The sequence below is a fragment of the Erythrolamprus reginae genome, chromosome 6 (assembly GCF_031021105.1).
Source record: "Erythrolamprus reginae isolate rEryReg1 chromosome 6, rEryReg1.hap1, whole genome shotgun sequence".
Lineage (NCBI taxonomy): Eukaryota > Metazoa > Chordata > Lepidosauria > Squamata > Dipsadidae > Erythrolamprus > Erythrolamprus reginae.
In genome coordinates this window covers 45,438,469-45,459,080 of record NC_091955.1, presented here as the reverse complement: position 1 = coordinate 45,459,080, position 20,612 = coordinate 45,438,469, and the positions used below count along the sequence as shown (strand labels likewise).

The 20,612-nt window shown below is 40.4% G+C and overlaps 1 protein-coding gene across 3 annotated transcripts in view; it reads right to left on the bottom strand.

The window, feature by feature from the left end:
• RAP1B (RAP1B, member of RAS oncogene family) overlaps positions 1-19,312 on the bottom strand; it is a 37,512-nt gene extending 18,200 nt beyond the window's left edge. Inside the window, exons 1-3 of one of the 3 annotated variants that reach the window (XM_070755671.1) lie at positions 18,960-19,198; positions 10,354-10,462; positions 2,741-2,824 (exon numbers count right to left, since the gene is read on the bottom strand). In XM_070755671.1, coding sequence (XP_070611772.1) covers positions 2,741-2,797 — 57 coding nt within the window. In that variant the 5' untranslated portion in view covers positions 2,798-2,824; positions 10,354-10,462; positions 18,960-19,198. Of the gene's footprint in view, positions 1-2,740; positions 2,825-10,353; positions 10,463-18,016; positions 18,270-18,959 lie in introns of those variants that run through there. The other 2 variants (XM_070755667.1, XM_070755672.1) reach the window with 2 other exon arrangements.
• Between the last annotated feature and the right edge of the window lie 1,300 nt (positions 19,313-20,612).

Genomic DNA, 20,612 nt, shown 5'->3' with positions numbered 1-20,612 from the left:
CAAGATGGAAGCCTTTTCTTACAAAGAAAAACATTCAAGCCTGGCTACACTTGATGAAACCTACATCAAGTCTGACAAAACAATGTGGGAAAGCGTGTTATGGTTTCCTGAGACCAAGGTTGAACTTTTTGGTCATTAAAATGCAAAAAATATGTTTGCTGCAAAGACAAGACTATGTATCACAAAAGTATACCACAGAGAAGTATGGTAGTGGCAGCATACAGTATGCACCAAAGACAAAAGCACACTTGGCCAATAAAGAATTCTATTCTATTCTATTCTATTCTAATTTGGGTCTGCTTTTCTTCAGGTGGAACTGAGGCTTCAATTCAGGAATTATGAGTGTCAAATATCAGTGAATTTTGATAAAAATCTTCAGACCTCTGCTAAAATGCTGAAGAAATTTCACTTTTCAACACAATGATCCAAAGCATGCCTCCTAAAAAAAAGTTTCCTCAGAATATCAAAGATTTTGGAATGGTTCAGCCAGAGACTGGAACTGAATTCAATTGAAAATATGTGGGGTGACCTGAAAAGAGCTGTGCACAGGAAATGCCCTTGCAATCTGACAGATTTAGAGTCCTTTTGCAAGGAAAACATTCCCAAGCCTGATAAGGCTCCTACTCCAAAAAACTGAATGCTGTCATAGAATGAAAAAGTACTACAAGAAATCATTAGTTTATGGGTGGGCACTCTTAAACAATCACATAAGTGTTTGTTTTTTATTATTTCCCCCCTAAAAGATTAGTTTGTTTTTTTAATTACTGTATACCACTTATATGTTATATTAAAAATTGGAAAAAAATCTAAAGTGACTTGGTCTGACATTTTGCATAAAGACCTTCTATAACTAATGCATAGATGCTTGTTTCTTAATGATCGTTCATTGACTAAAGTAATGACAACATTGAACAAATGGTATTTACGACAAGTCCTCAAAGTTATGGCTACTGCAGTACCCCCAGTCATGGGATCAAAATTTGGGCATTTGGTAACCCGCCATCATCTACAATTGCAGGAATAAGTTTCAACTCCCCCATCCACCTATTTCTTTCCATCTTTACTCTTTTTGTCCCCCCTGCCCACCTCCACCCTCTGCCACCTTCTTTCCACCAACTTTCACTATTAACTTCTTCCCACTGCTTTTAGGTTATGCCTAGCTTGTTCTTTATTTATTGTATTTATATGCCACTCACTCCAAAAGGACTCTTTCATGAGAAAGCTGCTGGCCATACCACTGCATAGGACAGAAGTATGAGGCCCTTGCCTAAAAATAATGTGGGTGTAGTTCCATAAGCAAGACTAACAAAGCTGCCATCACTAAGTATGCAGTTATATTTTGCCTATCAACCGTACAATTTAGCAATGGAAATTCTGGTCCCAATTAGTGTCATTAGGGAAGGACTACCTGTATATCCCTTCTAATAGACAATGTAACTCACATTGCTTTAGTCTAGGACAGTGATGGCGAACCTATGGCATGAATACCACACGGAGCCGTATCTGCTGGCACATGAGCAGTTGTCCTAGCTCAGCTCCAATGTGAATGTGAGCGCTGGCCAGTTGATTTTTGGCTCGCACAGAGGCTCTGGGAGGATGTTTTTATCTTTCCCCTGGCTCCAGGGAAGCCTTTGAAGCCAGGGAGGGCGAAACATGAGCCTACTGGGCCCACCAAAAGTTGGGAAACAGGCCATTTCCGGCCTCCAGAGGGCCTCCAAGGGGCAGAGGAAGCTGTTTTCGCCCTAACCAGGTATTGAATTATGGCTGTGGGCACTCGCACATGCATATGCACTTTCGGAACCCGAGGAAAAAAAGGACATTTTAAATTTCTGCATACACTCCTCTTCTTATGACCTCCTCTACTTATGAACACAACTGTGCCCAAAATTTACATTGCCAAGCAAGACAGTTTTTATTTTCTACAACACCAAATGGCATAATCACTGACAGTACACATTGTGAAATATAAAAAATTCCATTTTGCAACACATAATAGACTACCAGATTTCCACTGACTTCATCAATACCTTGCAATCTGAGGTCACCTTCCAAACTAATTTTAAACAATGCAACAGGTGACTTTATACTCCTAAGAGAATCCATCATCAACAGCAAAAGTTCTTTGTGCTGTTTGTTTGCTTTTTAAACAAAGTAATCTTTAAATTTACAAAGCTAATATTGGTCTATGGTAAGTTCTTTCATCATCCTCAGACTTTAAGTTTTCTTTCACTCTATAGAAGACATTTTTAAAAAAAGTTTTCTGAATTAACCACTATAGTTTCATGCTTTCTACGCATACCTCCAAGTTATTTTTTGACTTCAAGTGACTACCTGGATAGTTCTGTACTTTTCTTGGCAAGATTTTGGAAGTGGTTTGCTACTGCTTGCTTCTTATGTCTGAGTGTGTGTGTGATTGGGCCAAGGTCATTCTGTTGGCTTCATACCTAAGATGGGATTTATTCTGCATTTAGATCAGTTTAAATTCTTCCAATGATCTGATTTTTAGGAAGTATTACTAACTACCAAACGCTTGCAGGTAGCTAGATTTTTAAAATGCAAAATAAATAGATATTTCCAATAAATATATAATTTTATAGACAAATAAAACATGCATCTCACAATAGAATACAATATTCTTCTGCACAGAAATCATCTACAGTTTAATTGCCCTGAGCTCTGGATGCAACATATTAATTTCCTATGCTTATAAATCAATAAGATGGAGGTGAATACTACTTACCAATGCAGACTTCCCAACACCTCCCGAACCAAGAACTACTAGTTTATATTCGCGCATGATGTAAATCTTAAATCACTTTAAAACCTGCAATACAAAGAAATAGGTTGCAAATATACATGTATCAAAGGCAAGTCAAATGTGAGGGGAAAAACTATATTTATGTGTGCATTTACACACAGTAAATTTGTGCTATGGATTTAGATAATTACTGAAAATAGACTAATTTTCCAAAATGTTAATTATAGTAAATAAAAACTCTGAGGTCGAGTCACCTGCTATCTGTTAATCTTATAAAACAAGGGAAGGATTAGACATTTCACATTTTAAAATTGCATACAAATCTAATAAATAAATTAAATAAATAAATAAATATTGCACATTGACATTAATCCACTGACATTAATCAGTCAAAATGTATAATATACAATCCAGGAAAGTTGTTTGTTAATATTTTGCTTCAGCTACATATGGTTACTAGCAACTGGGTTAATAATAATTATTTTATTCTCAGGATATTGAGCTGTCAATAGAAATATCAGTTATGATGAAATCCTGTGATAAAATATCTTATTTCCAGCGTACTTTAAATGGCCAAAGCAATAGCCATATATACTAAGGGTTTTAAAATTTTTTTACCTCAGCTTGAATAATTTAAAAAATGCAGGTAGTCATATTGGAATTCATGTATGTCTTTTATTTTAGCATATTGTTTATTACTTTTGAAAAATCAATATATTTCAACATCTGACTGACTTCTAAAGCTCAAATATTAAAAGCTTATACTGCCATTCTAGTAGATGGCAGGAATACTGTAATAACTTCTTAAGTGAGTAACAGAACAGCATTGTATAAAATAATTGTGATAAGAATAAAAAGTGACAGAGGACTCTGATAAACTTGACTAAAATCAACTAAATGCTCACTTGTGATTCTACTATGTATTTGGCCTTACATAAATATAAAAAATTATTAGGTATAGATTATATGTTCATTACCATGCATATTTACATACACAGATTTTTTCCCCTTCCAAACCAATAGAATATTGTAAATTTAAAAATTATAAAGGAGTCTATTCATCCCACAGCAGCTCTCAAAAAATAATAGTTTGGTGGTAGTAATGGGGAGCCAACAAAATAAAGAGATGAGTTTAAAATAAATTAAACTCCAGTTGGAGGCTAGAGAATACAAATTCAAAAAGCCCCAGAGAGAGTTGGCCAATGGCTCAGAATTTTGCTATGTCCATTCTAAGCTCCCTTTTGCATTCTTCCAATCACATAATCATCTCTCTCAGAAATGAAAGCGCAGCATAGCAAAATGATACCGACAGACCGTCACCACCATGTTCCTGAAACTGGAATAGCGCTCCTGGGATAGGAATACCCTGGATTCGATCGTGTTGGTTATTGCTCCCTGGTGCTGAATACGAGTGGTGGGAATCAGATGACTCTTAGCCCTATTGATGGAGAGACTGTGTTCCAAGTCTTTGGCTACCTGAGTTTGAGAGGCTGACAGGATCAGGATGTCATTGAGGTAAAACTGAATGTGAATGAGAAGTGAGCGCACATGACCTGCCAGTGCTGCCATCAGCTTTATAAACACACGTGGCGGAGGACAATCTGAACGGTAGAGCCTGATACTGGTAGTGCTGCCCTGCATAATAAAAACAAAAGTACTGTCTATGGGCGGGGAGAACAGGCACATGGAGGTAAGCTTCTGTCAGATCCACTGGCGTGAGGAAATCACCCTTCCAGACGGTGTCAGGAATGGACTACAGGGTATGGATTTAAACTATCGTTAAACAATGTGCCGGTTCAGGGTCTTAAGATCCAGAATCACCCTCCAGCCTCCTGAGGATTTTTTGATGAGTAAAAGAAGTGAATAGAATCCTTGGCCCTGTTGCTCCTCCGGTACCGGTTGTATTGCACAAATTTTGGGCAGATGCTTTATAGCTGAATTCATGAGGAGCCTCTTGGACTTATTCCTAGATATGGGGAATGGATTGAAAATCTTTAGAGGGGAGGAGAGAATCTCTATGGAGATGTCCGCTCAAACTGACTCTCTGACCCAGGCATCCATAGTAGTTTCCTCCCATTGGTCGGCAAAAAAGAATAACCTACCACCAATGGGAAGAGCAGACACTGCTGCTGAAATACCACTGAAACGGTGATCCCTCCCCCCTTTTGGAAGAATACCTGCTTGCCCTGAGTCTGGCCTTGCCTGTGAGGGAAGACTTGTTGATGGCACTGGGGCCATAAACCACCCTCCTGCTCCCGAAAGGATGAGGGCCAATAGTAAGGAACAGGCCAAGGTTCAGATCTGCAAGAAATGGAAGGCAGGATCTTGCACCTGTCCTGGGATTCTATGAGAAGAGGCCTCTCAAAACAAGGAAGAATCTGACATGGGAGCCAAAGCCAAACATAATTTGATATGGGCATCGGCCTGCCACTACCTCAGCCAAAGCAGACATCTAGAAGCTAATGAACTACCAATAGCTTTGGCTCAAAAATGGGCCACATTGAGCGTGGTATCAGCTGAGAATCTTAAGGTTTGTTGAGATTGTGATGTGACCTAGTATCATCTGCTAGGAATCTATCTTGTAGCTGCTGCAATCAAAGCAATGAAACTCTGTTAAAAAAAGAAGGCAGACAGGGAAGCCTTCACTGCCCAAGCACTAGCCAATTGGCCCTTGACCAGCAATTGTTCGGCTCTCTTGTTCTCAGGCCTCAAGGTTTTCCAATGAATCCAGGTGGTACCCAAAGGGGAAGCCAGAGCTGGAGGATGTTAGAAAGGCCAAACTCCACCTTGTAAAAGCATTTCTCAATGCTATTTGGATTGGGGCCTGAAACTGGCATGGACCACTGCCACTGAACCAGATCAAGAAACATTTTGGGTGCTGGAATCTCCTCTATTTCAACTGCAGGTTCAGATCCCAACCGGATGGTGACTTTGGCAAGGATCAAAAAAGTTGAGGATGAAAACAATCCCCCCATTTAATGGTGATTGGGTGGAAGGCCCTCATCCTCAGACAAATCAAACATGCTAATTTTTCACCTAAAGAGATAGCCCGCTAAAATGAGGAGTGAGACAAAACATCCTCTCTAAATTGGTCCTCCCCTCCCATACTAGGAAGGATTGCTCCTGTGGCCTGGGGGAACCCCATCTTCTATAAGAACCCTGGTACAAGGCCTCAGAGATACACTGCTTAATAGTGTCAGCCATCCATTCTCTCATACCGGCCTGGACATAAGGTTCAAATTGTTCCCCAGAATGAATACCTGCAATGGTTGGAGTGAAGGTGGCCTCTGCTCTAGGACCCCCACTGCAATGCACCTGGGTATCTGTTGTATCAAGGAACTTGGATGAGGGTACAGGGACCAATTTGTCAGGCAAATCTAAGGTAGGCTGCCTCAAGATTTCAGATGGTAACGTAACATCCTGAGAGAACACAGGGGTCTGTTCCCTCTGGATGCCCCTAGTCTTGTCAGAAGAAGCCATTTGGGCCTTGGCTATTACCTTCTCAATAGCTTTGCACGTACTCTGGTCCTGATTGTCTGCCATCTCGTAAGATCTTAGGAGCAGCTTAAATGAAATTATCCAGATGTTGCCCTCTTCTTAAGAGACCCTAGTGGTGGCTCCAGAATGACTGTGGCTACTTGTAAGAGGGAGAAGACAAATCGCCTCTCAGAATGGCTAGCCTTGAAGAAGTGGTATCCGCCATCTTGGTTTACTCCAAGTGGCACAGGCAAACAAGGCCTGTAAGGCAGCAAAAATAAAAAAGGAGGGCGGAAGAGTGGAGGGAACAAAATGGCAGCCGCAATAAAAAAAGTATGCCTCTCTCACTTCCAATGCATGTAGCTGCAGAGCCGAGCTTATGTGCTACCCGAAAAACAGGTAATCAGAACGGTCTCAGTGCTCCAAACTTAATTTGGCTTCAAAACACCTACAGAGTGTTTCCAGGGAGCCTCAGATGCTGCTGAGCCGAAACTTGTGGGTAGAAGGCTGAATGAGCAGCAAATAATCACAGGTGGCTAGTTCACCCCCTTCAGCACATTAAACAATCAGTGTGGCAGAGGGGCCTCTTGTGCATGCTATCCTGCTAGGACTACCAGCTGGTAGTCTAGCCATCATTAGAGTGGTCTTCGATGGTGTTGGGCAAGCCCTTCTTGCCAGCACCAAAGCAGCAAACACACTGAGCAAAAGGAAATTTTCTCTTAAAGTTACAGGTACAAAGGAAACAGCAACATATGGGAGATCTTGAAATCCATGTCCATGTCCAACCGAGTTTAAAAAGTGGAAGTCACAAAGTGATGAGATGTGTCATTTACTTGCAGTCAGTCCTGATTGGATAATAGAAGGAGTTAACACTTGCTTGGATGCTGTCTCCATGAGCATGGAAATTGCAAAGATTCTTAGAAGCATGTAGGGGTGTGCAAATTATCCCAAGATTAAAAGCTTCCATTTTATCTCTCCTCATTGCAGAGTAATACCATCATCTAATTTCTATATTTTAAAACTATTTTGATGGCCTGCAATCATAATTTCTTTTAACCATGGAAATTTGGAAAGTATTTTTATAAATAAAACCTTGGGTAGATCCATCATACTTGTCTTTGGCTAAAGGTAGTTAAGAGGCAGAAGAATCAATAAAACACATGTTCAGAGATTAAATAGCACTACTGGCTTCCATTGAGGATTTGTAAAGAACTAGACACCCCTGAAGCAAATTCTGGCCAGCAGTCTCTCCGAAAGAGCAGAGATTGTGAGATTAAGGATTATGTTGAACATAGGAAAATGAACCGATAACCCCAGAAGTTCATATACTTTAACCACAAACAAGGCAATTTTGGAACATTTTTGTCAGTGAATAAATGAACAGGTACAATGTTTTTCACTCATTTAAAGGTGTTCTCTACCTAGTGTTAAGGATTTGTGTAGAGAAACGATAATGTTTTAAATCATATTTATGCACAAATATAGAAAATTTAAATATATATATATATATAAACTTTTAAGCACTACTATAAATATTTTGTACACTGCATTAAAACATCTCCTTAAATTCTTGTTGCTCTTTTGTTGAACTCAGAATTTTGTGGATGTTTATGCAAACACTGATACATTTACTTCTTACATTGCTTTGTTTTAAAGCATTTTAGTTCTCAATTGTATGTGTACTGCATTGTAGATAGCATTCAGAGTGAACTACCATTTATATTGACAAGAAATGAGGAAGTAAAGATCTCATGGTAGAACATTTTAAAAGTTTCAAGTTCTGCTTTAATACAGAACACTAATATTCCATTGGAATATCCTAGATCTGGTCATTTTGTTTGGAGTGCCAAAACAAGCCAAGTGTATTCTAGTAACAAGCCATAAGATTCAATAAGTAAAGTTTGTGTAAACAGAAATCTATTCAGATACATTAAGTGTTAGATAGTATAGGTGTGATTTCATAAAGACATAACTGAAAAAACCCACCCAAAATTATTCATTCCTCTTACATAGAAGATACCAATTGAGTCTATCATCATAAAGGTTGAACATGAATGACACATCAAAACTGACTATGCCACTTTGATTATAGGGGTGTGTGCATGCAGAATAACATATTTGTTTCTCATCAAGAACATATCCCAGGTGTCTACCTATATGCTCCAGTTGAAGTATATTATATTTACATATAGTATTGTTATTGCAGGACCTACGGCATTGGTGAAAACATGTATTAATCCACATTGCAGAACCACGCATAGTTCAGTTCAAGAAAAAAAATCCCAAAATCAATATTCCTGTGTGTTAGGGTTTTTTTGGTCATGTTCAATATTAAAATATAAATACAATTAGTTAGGTGAGTCGGAAGGACAGAATGTACTATGGTTTTTTCCCCTTCTTCAACTGAACTGGCAATGGAAAATTCAGATTGTTTTGATTTTTGTTCAATCAGAATGCAGCCTACTTACAAACCAACATTTTTATTTGTAGTTTTAAATTAAATATATTTTATATTTTGTCTATACTGATAAACCTGAACACAGGAGAAAGGAGAATACACTCACGGGATATTAGATTTATTAAATGAAAAATAATCTGATGCACACAAGCTTACAGACTATCCTATGAGACTGCCAAAAGACCTACTTTTAATGTATGCTTCTCTTGTTGTGAAAACCTTTTATCTAAGGCAAAAAATGTTTTGCGCCTCTATGTGGATGAGCTGTTTAGGAGAAATATCTTTATTAGAATAGGTGCTCATACAGTCAGCCATCCAAAGCTGATGAGAAATTAGAATGCAAGAATATTACAAAGCAAAGCACAGATACAAATAAAAGTAATTCTTTTGCCAACTCTAGTCCTAAATCACATTACTGAAACTTCACTTTATGTCTCATTTTTTGTGGCTCCAAAAGGAGCAATCTATTCTGGTATCATTCTAACCAGGGGTTTGTGTATTGCTCAAGGCAGCATTTATTTTAAGATGTGCCCTAGCACACTGAAGCTCCAATAAAAGAGAATATTTTCTTTTACTCAGGGTTCAAATGAGAGAAGTCCTTGATATTCTCTGAGCTTGGTTGTTTGCACTGATTATGTTACCTACTGTGAGTAATGAAATATCTACAATAACCAAGTTCACAGATCACCAAGGACCCCTCACGAGGCAAAATGCTATAAGTAGGGACTTATAATGTATACAGGTAGTCCTTGACTTATTACCCCAACTGGGACTGGAATCTCCACCATTCAGCATAGTGCTTTTTAAGCAAGATGCCCACATAACTTCACTCAACGAATGCAATCCCATTTTTCCTGTTATGGTTGTTACACAACCACATGGGTCATCAAGTGTATGGAGCAAAAAAGCTGCCTGCCAAACAAGGGTAGGCAGTTTCCCTCCATGGACAGAAGGCAACTCCTTTGGTGGAATGCATGAATGGAACTCTGATCTTGGGATCCCCATTTAAGTTTCTCCAGCCCAGTGCAAGAATTTCCCAAGCCTCTACACGCACAGAAGGGAACTCCTCTGCTGGCCAGAAAATATGAAGCATGGATCCTGAAGATCCAAGCTTCATTTTGGCAGCTCAATGAAGGATTTCAGGAGTTCCCTTCCATACAAGGAGAGGAGGGGAAATCCTTTGGCAGGCGGCAGCAGCTTGTAACCTTCCTTGACAGCTTCCGGGGAAGTTAGCAAAGAAGACTGCAAATGGCAATACAGTATCGCAATTACAGCAGCTTGGCAACCAATCATAAGTGACAGCATATTGCCAAGTCCCTAGATCACAATCACATGACTTCAGGGAAGCAATGTTTTATGATGGCTAGAAGTGCTTTACAGAGTGTAAAGGAGGGTAGGTAGCTCTCTTCCATGCACGGAAGGGAACTCCTGAGGTGAGATGTAAAGTGGTCTTTCTTAGCTATTGTAACATCAAACTGTTGTTAAAGGACTAGATGCAAGACAAAAATCACCTGTACATATATTTAAAACTACTGGAAATGTTAATTCAGATCCTTGCTAATTAGGATACAAAAAAAATTGCACTGATTATATTGCATACATATTCTGAACAAAGATTATTTTTCCTTCTTTTAAGGAGAATAGTATTTGACTGCCTCACCAAGATATTTCTGTTGTAACTACCAATAGTAATTCTCAGGGATATTGATATTCGTAATATGTTGCTGAAGCACCATAAGAAGGAAAGGGTGCCTGCTATAGCAGAATACCTGTGAAATTTAAACAAAATTTTATGCAATTATAGTTTATATAAAAATTTTATGCATGTGAATTTTATTATAAATGAATAAATGCAACTTTACATGTGTAGAAAGTATATGGATAACTACTAGACTTACTATATTTTTCATTTGTGCTCAGATGTAGGAGTTCAAAGTTGCGTAACTCTGAGTCTTAAGAACAAAAGACATAAACTGCTTTTTTCATCTATATCCTTTATCTAGAGAAGTCAGAACTCCCTCTATTTGGTTCATTGTTTCTTCACTAGTTATTTGCATAAGAACTTGTGATCATCTACCTCTAATTTAAATAATCATTTTGCTGAAGTGTGCCATGCTATGTTCATATAATATAGCTTTGTTGGATATAAAAACATGCTTTAAATAAAGTATAACAGCTATTTTTTCAGCAAAACAATTTGAAGCCAACCAAAATCTAAAAGCAAAATATGTATTTTCAAGAATTGACTTGAATGTTTTTGATGGTTAATTATTTAACCCTAATACATTTATATATAAACCCACATTTGGAAATATAAATTATAGCCAATTGCCATAAGCAAAGCTGAGCTACATCAAAAATTAACAATAACTAGATCTTTTAATGCAAATTTCACAGAAGTCATGGGAAAAGACCACAGCATTTGCTAAATGGGCTTTAACAACATAATCAGTATGAAACAAACAAACAAACAAACAAACAAACAAACAAACGTGATTTTAGGAAAAGTGGATCAGTTTAGTCTTTTTCTAAAGAAAATGTGCACACTTAGTTTTGTCTACTGCAACAAACAAGGTCTCCTCTCTAAATCAAGCATGCTGCTTCATTTAATTGCCTATTCTAGCTTGTGGTATTGATTCCCTGCTTTGGAAGAAAGCTTTTGTGTTCAATTCCCTTGATGTGAATGGCCTTTACTGACATTAGATGCTGCTGCATTCAGTTTAGGAATTTTATTTTACTTTGATTTTTTTTAAAATTATGCAAAATAATTAGATCATTTATTGCCAAGTACTACTGTGCTTCCCTACCCAACAATGAGCTAACAATCTGCCATCCCATGTATTTCCTTATTTCTAACTATATATCATAGTCCATTATAAATGACTCTGTCAACTATAAATCTTAACAGCAAAGCCTTGAATCAGTGTGTTATCTTTAGAAAGGCCTATTGAAACAGAAAAGACTACACCTTCAACATTAAATATGGAGAATACAATTCTTAAAGCAAACTAGTTGTGGGCAAATTAGGTTTCTAAAGCTAGACATTATAGCTGAACTGACTCTATAGGCAAATTCACAGCCAAAGTTAATATCATCCAATCTGAAAAGTTGAGAAAAAAATCAAGCCGCTTCATAATGAAAAAACTTGTGGTTTTTCCCAAGTCTTCCAATTAGCTCCAGGGTGCTTTACTTGTAACTTATTTTATTAAAGTAAATTAAAATAAAAATACTGTACTTTATCCTGAAAATTAAATTGAACACAATATTTATTATTTCGTTATTTGGTTTCATAATGTACAAGTTTACTTTCTCCACGATTTGATATAATTAAGTTCACTGCCCCTGGACATGCTACACAAGATATCATTTTCCCCTAAAAATGGTACATACATAGTATGATACATACTATTTATTAATTTTACATATTTAAAATTTGGGCTTAAAACGGGTGAAATTAAGCAGGTTCTGACAGATTCTGGAGAACCGGTAGCAGAAATTTTTGAGTAGTTCAGAGAACCGGCACATACCACCTTTGGCTGCCCCCAGAGTGTCCCTCTCCCCCCCCCTGCATGCACACACCCCACACTGCCCCTCGTGTATGCTCACAGGCCTTTCTGAAGCCTGGTAAGCCAAACATCAGTTTAAACATGGCAAATTTTTATGTGCCCTCTGACATGGCTCTGTATGCCACTTGTGGCATGCGTGCCACAGGTTTGCCATCACAGATATATAAGATGTATTAATAAATATTTTGAGGAGCTAGAAATTACTTTAAGAAACACCTTGATTTTAAAACGGATACATATTTGAGTCAAAATGTATGCTTTAAAACAAAAGATATCATATTTTGGGGAGTATAAGACACACCTTTTTGCTCCCTAAAAGAGGCTGAAAATTTGGGTGCCTCTTATACTCTGAATGTAGCTTTCTTTGAAGCTTTATTTTTCAACCCTAACTAGATGCTAAACGATCTTCCCACCTTTTAACAACTTGCAAACTCCAAGTCCTAAGTCTTTGCAGGGTTTTTTTTCATTGCTCTATTTGCACCTTGCTAACCAGGTGCTAACGAAGTTCCCAGCTCTTAGGGACTTGCAAGCTCTTTCACTGTTACTCTCTCCAAATAAGGTTTTTTAAAAGCCCTAACCAAGGGATAAAATAATGTGCTGAAGCTGACCAGGCTAAGGACGTTAGCTAGATGAATATCTGATAAGCAGATTCTTCTCCCTGTTTTCTTCCCCAAAAACTAAGGTGCATCTTATAATCTGAAAAATACAGTACTTGTCTTTGGTACATCCGGGACTGCTTTCTGCCGCACGAATCCCAGCGACCGATTAGGTCCTACAGAGTTGGCCTTCTCCAGGTTCCGTCGACTAAACAATGTCGTCTGGCGGGTCCCAGAGGAAGAGCCTTCTCTGTGGTGGCCTCGACCCTCTGGAACCAGCTCCCCCGAGATTAGAATTGCCCCCACCCCCCTTGCCTTTCGTAAACTCCTTAAAACCCACTGAAATAACTTCCCCAGGCCTATATTATTTATGCATGGTGTGTTGTGTGCATGTTTTAAAATTATGGGTTTTTAGTTTAAATTATTAGATTTGTATTACATTGTTTTGCAACTATTGTTGTGAGCCGCCCAGAGTCTACGGAGAGGGGCAGCATACAAATTTAATAAATAATAATAATAATAATAATAATAATAATAATAAAAATAAAAAAAGACTTAAATTGCTTTGTGTCTTTAGGACTGCAGAAGACATAGTATGTTGCAGAAAAATTTGATAAGCATTTTTCAAAATATTCAATGTGACTAGTAAATCAAAGGCATTGCTAAATGTGCACTATTAATTTTTTAATATTGATTACTAGATCAAGCAATGTTGCAATCAACAGTGTCAGGCACGAATTACAATCATACGGTGTTTCCCCTAAAATAAGATCCAGTCTTATTTTCTTTTGGGCTTGAAAATAAGCACTCGGGTTTAGTATTGGGGAGGTCTTACTTTTTTAAGTGCAGGAGGCGATAAGTGCGGTATTATTATTATTTATTAGATTTGTATTCCGCCTCTCTCCGAGGACTCGGAGCGGCTCACAACAAGAAACAGTACAAATCCAATACTTAAAACAATTTAAAACCCTTAATATAAAAACAATCATACTTATCATACATACCATACATAAAGCGGAAATGGCCCAGGGGAATCAATTTCCCCATGCCTGATGACAGAGATTGGTTTTGAGAAGTTTACGAAAGGCAAGGAGGGTGGGGGCAGTCCTAATCTCCGGGGGGAGTTGATTCCAGAGGGTCGGGGCCACCACAGAGAAGGCTCTTCCCCTGGGTCCCGCCAGACGGCATTGTTTCGTCGACGGGACCCAGAGAAGGCCAACTCTTTGGGACCTATCCGGTCGCTGAGATTCGTGCGGCAGAAGGCGGTCCCAGAGATAGGTAGCTGTCAGGAGTGGGAGCGCAACTACCGCTGGCCCCAGTCTCTCCAGAGAGGGGCGGCATACAAATCGAATAAATCTAATCTAATCACTCTCTCCATACCACTGTCTGCTTGCCTGCGACTGCACCGGGCCAAACTCTCAGCATGCTAGTCTCAATCTGCCCTTCCTGCTGGCCCAACTGCTGCCGGGACACTTTTCGGCCATGGTGAGTGCTGTGCTGGCTACCAACTGGCTCTCCATGCTGCTGATTGCTTCACAAGGGCTCTTCACTCTCCTAGCAGGGTGGGTGGAGACTGGGGCATGCTGAGAGCTTGGCTCCAATTGAGGTTGCAGCCAAACAGATAGTGGGATGGAGAAGGTGGGACCTGTGGTATCTGCCCAAACACTTTTTGAGCAGAGGGAGATGAAGCTTTGTCTGCTTGCAAAGGGGATGGTTTGAAACGGAGATATTTATTTATTTATTTTTTAGATTTGTATGCCGCCCCTCTCCATAGACTCGGGGCGGCTAACAACAATAATGAAACAACATATGACAAATCTAATATTTAAAATAATTAAAAGACCCTTATTAAAAACCGAACATACACACAAACATACCATGCATGAATTGTATAGGCCTAGGGGGAAGGAATATCTCAATTCCCCCATGCCTGACGACACAGGTGGGTTTTAAGGAGCTCACGAAAGGCGAGGAGGGTGGGGGCAATTCTGATCTCTGGGGGGAGCTGGTTCCAGAGGGCTGGGGCCATCACAGAGAAGGCTCTTCCCCTAGGTCCCGCCAAACGGCATTGTTTAGTCGACGAGACCCAGAGAAGGCCAACTCTGTGGGACCTAACTGGTCACTGGGATTCGTGCGGCAGAAGGCGGTCCCGGAGATATTCGGGTCCAATGCCATGAAGGGCTTTATAGGTCATAACCAACACTTATGATAGCAATGATAGCTTATCATTGCTATCATTAGCAATTGTGTTGCTGCCTCTTTCCAATTACCTTTAATACACTATTTATTTTAAACAAATATATACAGTTGTATTTCATTATCTTTTCATTATCTTATTATGTTTATGGCATTTATTAAATAGCAAATGCATTATAACATTGCCACTACCATATTTTTTGGACTGTAAAATGCACTGGTGTATAAGATGCACCTCAAAGAGGTAAGTAAGAAAAAAAGTTTTTGTCCTCTCCAGTCCCCAAGACCACTCTGCAGGCCTTCCAAATCCTCTACGTGCCCCATTTTTTTGCAAAAGAGGGCCAATTTTCATCTGTTTGAGGGTTTTTTTGAAAAACATGGTACAGAGGGTTTGGGAGGCCTGCAGAGTGCTTCTAGGGGAAGGCAAAACCGCCCCCGTTGTTGAGAAAAATGGACCATTTTCTGCAACTGGGTGTTTTGCCTTCCCCCAGCTCTCAAGAGCACTCTGCAGGCTCTCAAACCCTCTGCACACCTTATTTTCCTCAAAACAGGCCCATTTTCCACAAAAATGAGAAGCAGGATGGCACTTCAGGCGGCCAAAATGGTTGTATTCAGTGCATAAGACACCCTCTTTTGAGGGGGGAAGGTCCGTGTTATACTCTGAAAAATACGGCAATTATCCCTAAAGTTTTTTGTTTCCAAACATGTTTCATTCAAGAGTTCACCATATGAACACTTCAATTTCTAATTTATAATATTGATAAGCTGCCTTAACTGCAAGATTTTGGCTAGCTGAATTATAGAAATCTCAAAATCATGAAAGCATGATAAATCATAAACAGTCATATGCAAAATAGCGGCCTCCAATCTTAAAATATAATCACTGGAGATAATCAGTTCCTGTCAATCTGGAACATCATCACATCTTGATTATAGGTGGTTTTATAATCCTTAGAAATTATATAGTTTTTAGATATATACGTATTTTATTTTTCTATATTTTTAAAACTTAAATAATACATTTAAACTTGGAAATATTCCAACCTATTGCAGCACAACAAAGCAAAGCATGTAGAATAAAACACATTAAAAATTGACAACTGTTTGGAAAATATTTTTCTATGCTGCAATTACACACTGTGAAGCAAAAGGTTTTGAGTAGATATTCAATATTCTAAAAAGATAGCTAAATGTAGCCTGTTCATCAAAAGCAAAACAGATTGCATTGTTGTTAGTTTTTTCCCCTTCAAACATTAGATGATCAGCATTTCTTTTGCTTTCCATTACTTCAGCTTCAAATCTGTCTGAGCATTAGAACTGGTTTCAATAAATATGATAAAGCATGAAAAGTCACACATCTATACATCAATTAATTTTCACTAACTGCCAATACAGGTAGTCCTTGACTTATTACCACTGCTGAGCCCCAAATCTCCATTGCTGAGCTGGGCCCGTTTTACAACCTATTTGCCAGGTAAATGAATCCTGCAACTGTTAAGTGAATCTGGTTTCCCTCGTTGACTTTGCTTGTTGGAAGCCAGCTGAGAAGTTTACAAAAATTATCACATGACCTTGGGGCACTGCAACTATCATAAATACAGGCCAGTCGCCCAAAGTCCAAAATTTGATCATGTGATTATAGGAATTCTGCAACAGTTATATGTGTAAAAACTGGCCAGTAGTCTTTTTCCAGTACTGTTTTAACACTGAAAGGTTACTAAATGAATGGTTTTAAGTCAAGGACTACCTACATATATTAACAGATCAGATATAGACAACTTTTTAATGATACATAAAAAACAAATTTATGTCAACATATGCCAAGAAAAAGATGCATATTATTTCAGAAGCTTACAAACTATATTTGATAAAAGAGTACACAAAATACTTTTTCTAGGGAAAAACAAGGACATTTAGATATTAAACATTATATTACCATAATTAAAATTAGCCATGTTAATAATAAACTGTATTTTGTAATTAACTTCATTCCCTGCTCAATTCTCTTGCCCCAAGATAGTTCATATTCACAATATAATAATAAAAAATACTTTAGTCATTTAATTACATCACAACATTTTTAATATTCTACATTCATTTAAATATTTTGGAGTTTATACTTTTCAAAGTCTGTTCCCATAATACTTTAGCATTACAGTACTTAAAAATTGGTTGAGTGAAGTTGATGTTAATTCACAAGTATTTTATTTTTATCACTTTATAACCAAGCAAGGCCAATGTAGGCAGTACATCCAGAAAGATAAGTAAAGTCTATCTGCTAAACAAACCCCAACTAAATGTGTTGCAAATTGGCAGGAAATTATGAGAGTTGTAATTTAACTCATCTATAGGGTGCTACATGGAAGATGACTGATAATATCTTTGATTATATTTGTACTGGAAAAAGGGTTTCTACATTTTACATCAGCTGATTTTACAGAAAGAACTACCCTACTCAACATTTTAGCAATTAAGCAATCAAAACTACTTGTAATTCAGACACAAAAATGAATGGCATTTCCACTACAATCTACTTCTAGACTTTGTCAGATGTTAGATTCAAAAGCATCTCAAGGCCACAATATTATTCAGAGAATCACTCTGACATGAGGTTAAGCTATCATTACTTCAGCTATATCTAGATTTAATTCAAGAATATGAATTACTTAAATAATGAATTGGTTCAAGCCGATTAGAAATTATCATTCCATTAACTAAGAATTGTGGAGAACTTGAAAGTTTTACCATACTATTTCTAAAACAATATTTTAAAATAATGATTTAGAAAAATGTGGTATATCCTGACATTTAAAAAACCCCAAAACTGAATACACCATTCATTTTATTTGCATTCTGTATAATTAAAATGAATGTCTACTGATTTAGTATTTCTAGAAAGCATTGGTTTATAGAACTAAGGCATGAGCTAGCTAATCAATACGAGGAATATCATAAAGCAAAGTACCACAGGTTGTCGTCATATTTCTATCCAAACGTCTCTACTCCAGTCGATTTTTGTAATGGCGAAAATAGCAAATACAACTCTAGCCAATACAGTATTCTCTAATTATCTTTTTTCGTGCGGGCGCTGTTTCTTCCTATCTCGAAGAATCTGAATTCAACCCAGCTCTTAAAGAACAAGGATCGGTCCGAAAACAGCTCTTCATTAAATTGAGGATGTGGTTGAATGTGATCTTCACTGCTGCTGCAACCCACCCTTTAAAAGCTGAAAACGGATTCTGCCAAGAGAATGGGAAGCGGAAGAAGCTTATCGCAGCCCGAGGAGCGGCCGCCCAGCTTCCCGCTGGGGTAGAGAATGGAAACAGTGAGCTGCTTCAGCTCAGCCGGACTAGGCGGGGCTGCGGCTCCCAGCTGAGGCCGCTGCTGCCGCCGCCGCCGCCATCCAAGTCCGGCCGGCAAGAACTTTCCTCCCCCACCCCAGCGACAAGTAAGGCGCGAGTTACTTCCTCCTTCGTGCCCACGTCGCCTTCTTCGCCCAACAGTCTCAAGTAGGGGCGGCCTCGGACGAGCGACTCTAACTTTCCCCTTCCGCTCGAACTTATTTGGCGAGGCAGCCATAACCGGGAGAGGGAAGAGAGTGAGGACCGGAGCAGCGTTTGCCTTGCTTCTCCTCCATCCCCTGCAGGGAGCGGCGGGGTCGGTTCCGCCTCCGCCATATTCTCTCTCAAGAGCCTTGTCCCGCTCGCAAAGCGCTGCTGTTGCTGCTGCCGCCGCCGCCACCGCCCCCTTCCTAGCCAGCCCTCAGCCGCTTCGCAAAGCACCCGTTGCCGGCCCACTTGCATCAGACCCGCGCGGCGCCGCACATACCGCGTTCACACAGAGCCCCCACCCGTACTTCCCCCGCACGTCCCTTCTCTCGCCTCCCACCCATAACGGCCTCTACCTACCGGACGGCGTTCCAGCTCCCCGTGTCTACCGCCGCCGCCGCCTCCCTGACCAAACCCTCTCTGCCTCCCTCCCTCCCTCCCTCTAGCTGGGCGAGGCTTCCAGCCGTCGCCGTGACGCTGCACGCCCAGCTTCTCTCTGATTTCCCCGGCCCAGTCCAGTGATGCTTAAGGGGGGGGGGGGAGCGACGCGGGGGGGGGGGCGGGCGAGAATGACCTCTCGGCTCTACTGGGAACGCGCATGCGCATAGCTCAGCCTAGAAACACCGCAACCCTCCCCCGTCCTTCCTTTCTCTCCTCCCTCTTCCCCATAACCTTACGCAGGGCCCCATCCTGTCGTTCGAAGCGCCTGCCCTGTGAGACGCGGAGCTGCGAGAAGAGAAGAATAACTTCCTCCCTACCCCCAAACCGCCTACATCAGTGGTCCCCAACGTTTTTTCCACCAGGGACCAGTTTCAGCAAGGCAATTTTTCTATGGCCCAGTGGGGGCGGAAAGGGGTGTGGTTGGGGGCGGGATTAAGCATGGGGGTGCTGGTCCTTCCCACCCCTCTTTCCCGCCATCGCCCTGTGGCCGGCAGAACCTGCCTCCCAAACCCTCTTGCCCGGCGGCAGGTGAAGCGCTGGAGGGAGGGGGTCAGGCCGGCCCTCCTGCCTCCCCCCCCAGCCAAAAATGCAAAGGTGTGCCACGGTAGAAGCCAAAAGAGGCTTGAGCCTCCCAGTCCTTCCCGCCCCTCTGTCCCGTCCATCGCCCTGTGGCCGGCAGAACCTGCCTCCCGAGGCCTCTTTCCCAGCGGGAGATGAAGCATTGGAGGGAGGGGGCGGCGGCAGGAGGACTGGCAGCTGCTGACTCCACGGACCGGTGCAACATGCCCCGCGGCCCGGTACTGGTCCACGGCCCGGTGGTTGGGGACCCCTGGCCTACATAACTCCCCTCACTACCAAGCTCCTAAAGGTGTGGAGGAAGTGATGTGCGAAGAACAAACGCAGCCACGGTGTGCTGGGCGAGGCGAGGGCACGTTCGGTCGGGCAGGCGCCTTAGGCAAGGGGAAGAGCTAGAAAAACTCCCTTAATACTAAGTACGTTCAACTTGGCGGAGGCAACTTCCGAGAAATCGTGTACCAACCGGGTCAGCTTTTAATCATGGCCGCTTAAATAATCGCAATTAATATAAAGGCCGCTCCTGATAAGAGAGCCATGCTGTTCTTGAATCCCCGCCCAGTTTGGTAACCATGTCAGTTTCCGTTTTGCAGCTGAAATTACTCTGCTAAGCTCCAACGTGAGACAGCAGCCCAGTTGCAGGCAGAAATAATGGGCGAAGTCTAATTAAAGTGGATGAAAAAAAAATCTGTCTGCATGGTAGTTAAGGAACGATGTGTTTCTTAGTTCTTCAGAATCGGAGTGAATCGATATCTGACACTGATGGGGATGGCTATTAACTACTTTCCCTTCCTCTGCGAGAAGTCCTCTCTTACTGCAACAAAAATTAACTACTAGTAATATCACTGATTTAGGAATGTTACTGAAAAGTAAATCTGCTATAAGACTTATTGCCAGGTAAATGCATGCAGTGCTGCTAGTTGGAATTGTGCAATTTAACTGGACATTTCTGGGCAGCAGTGCATATGAGAAGACTAAAGATTGTCATAACTACTTTAT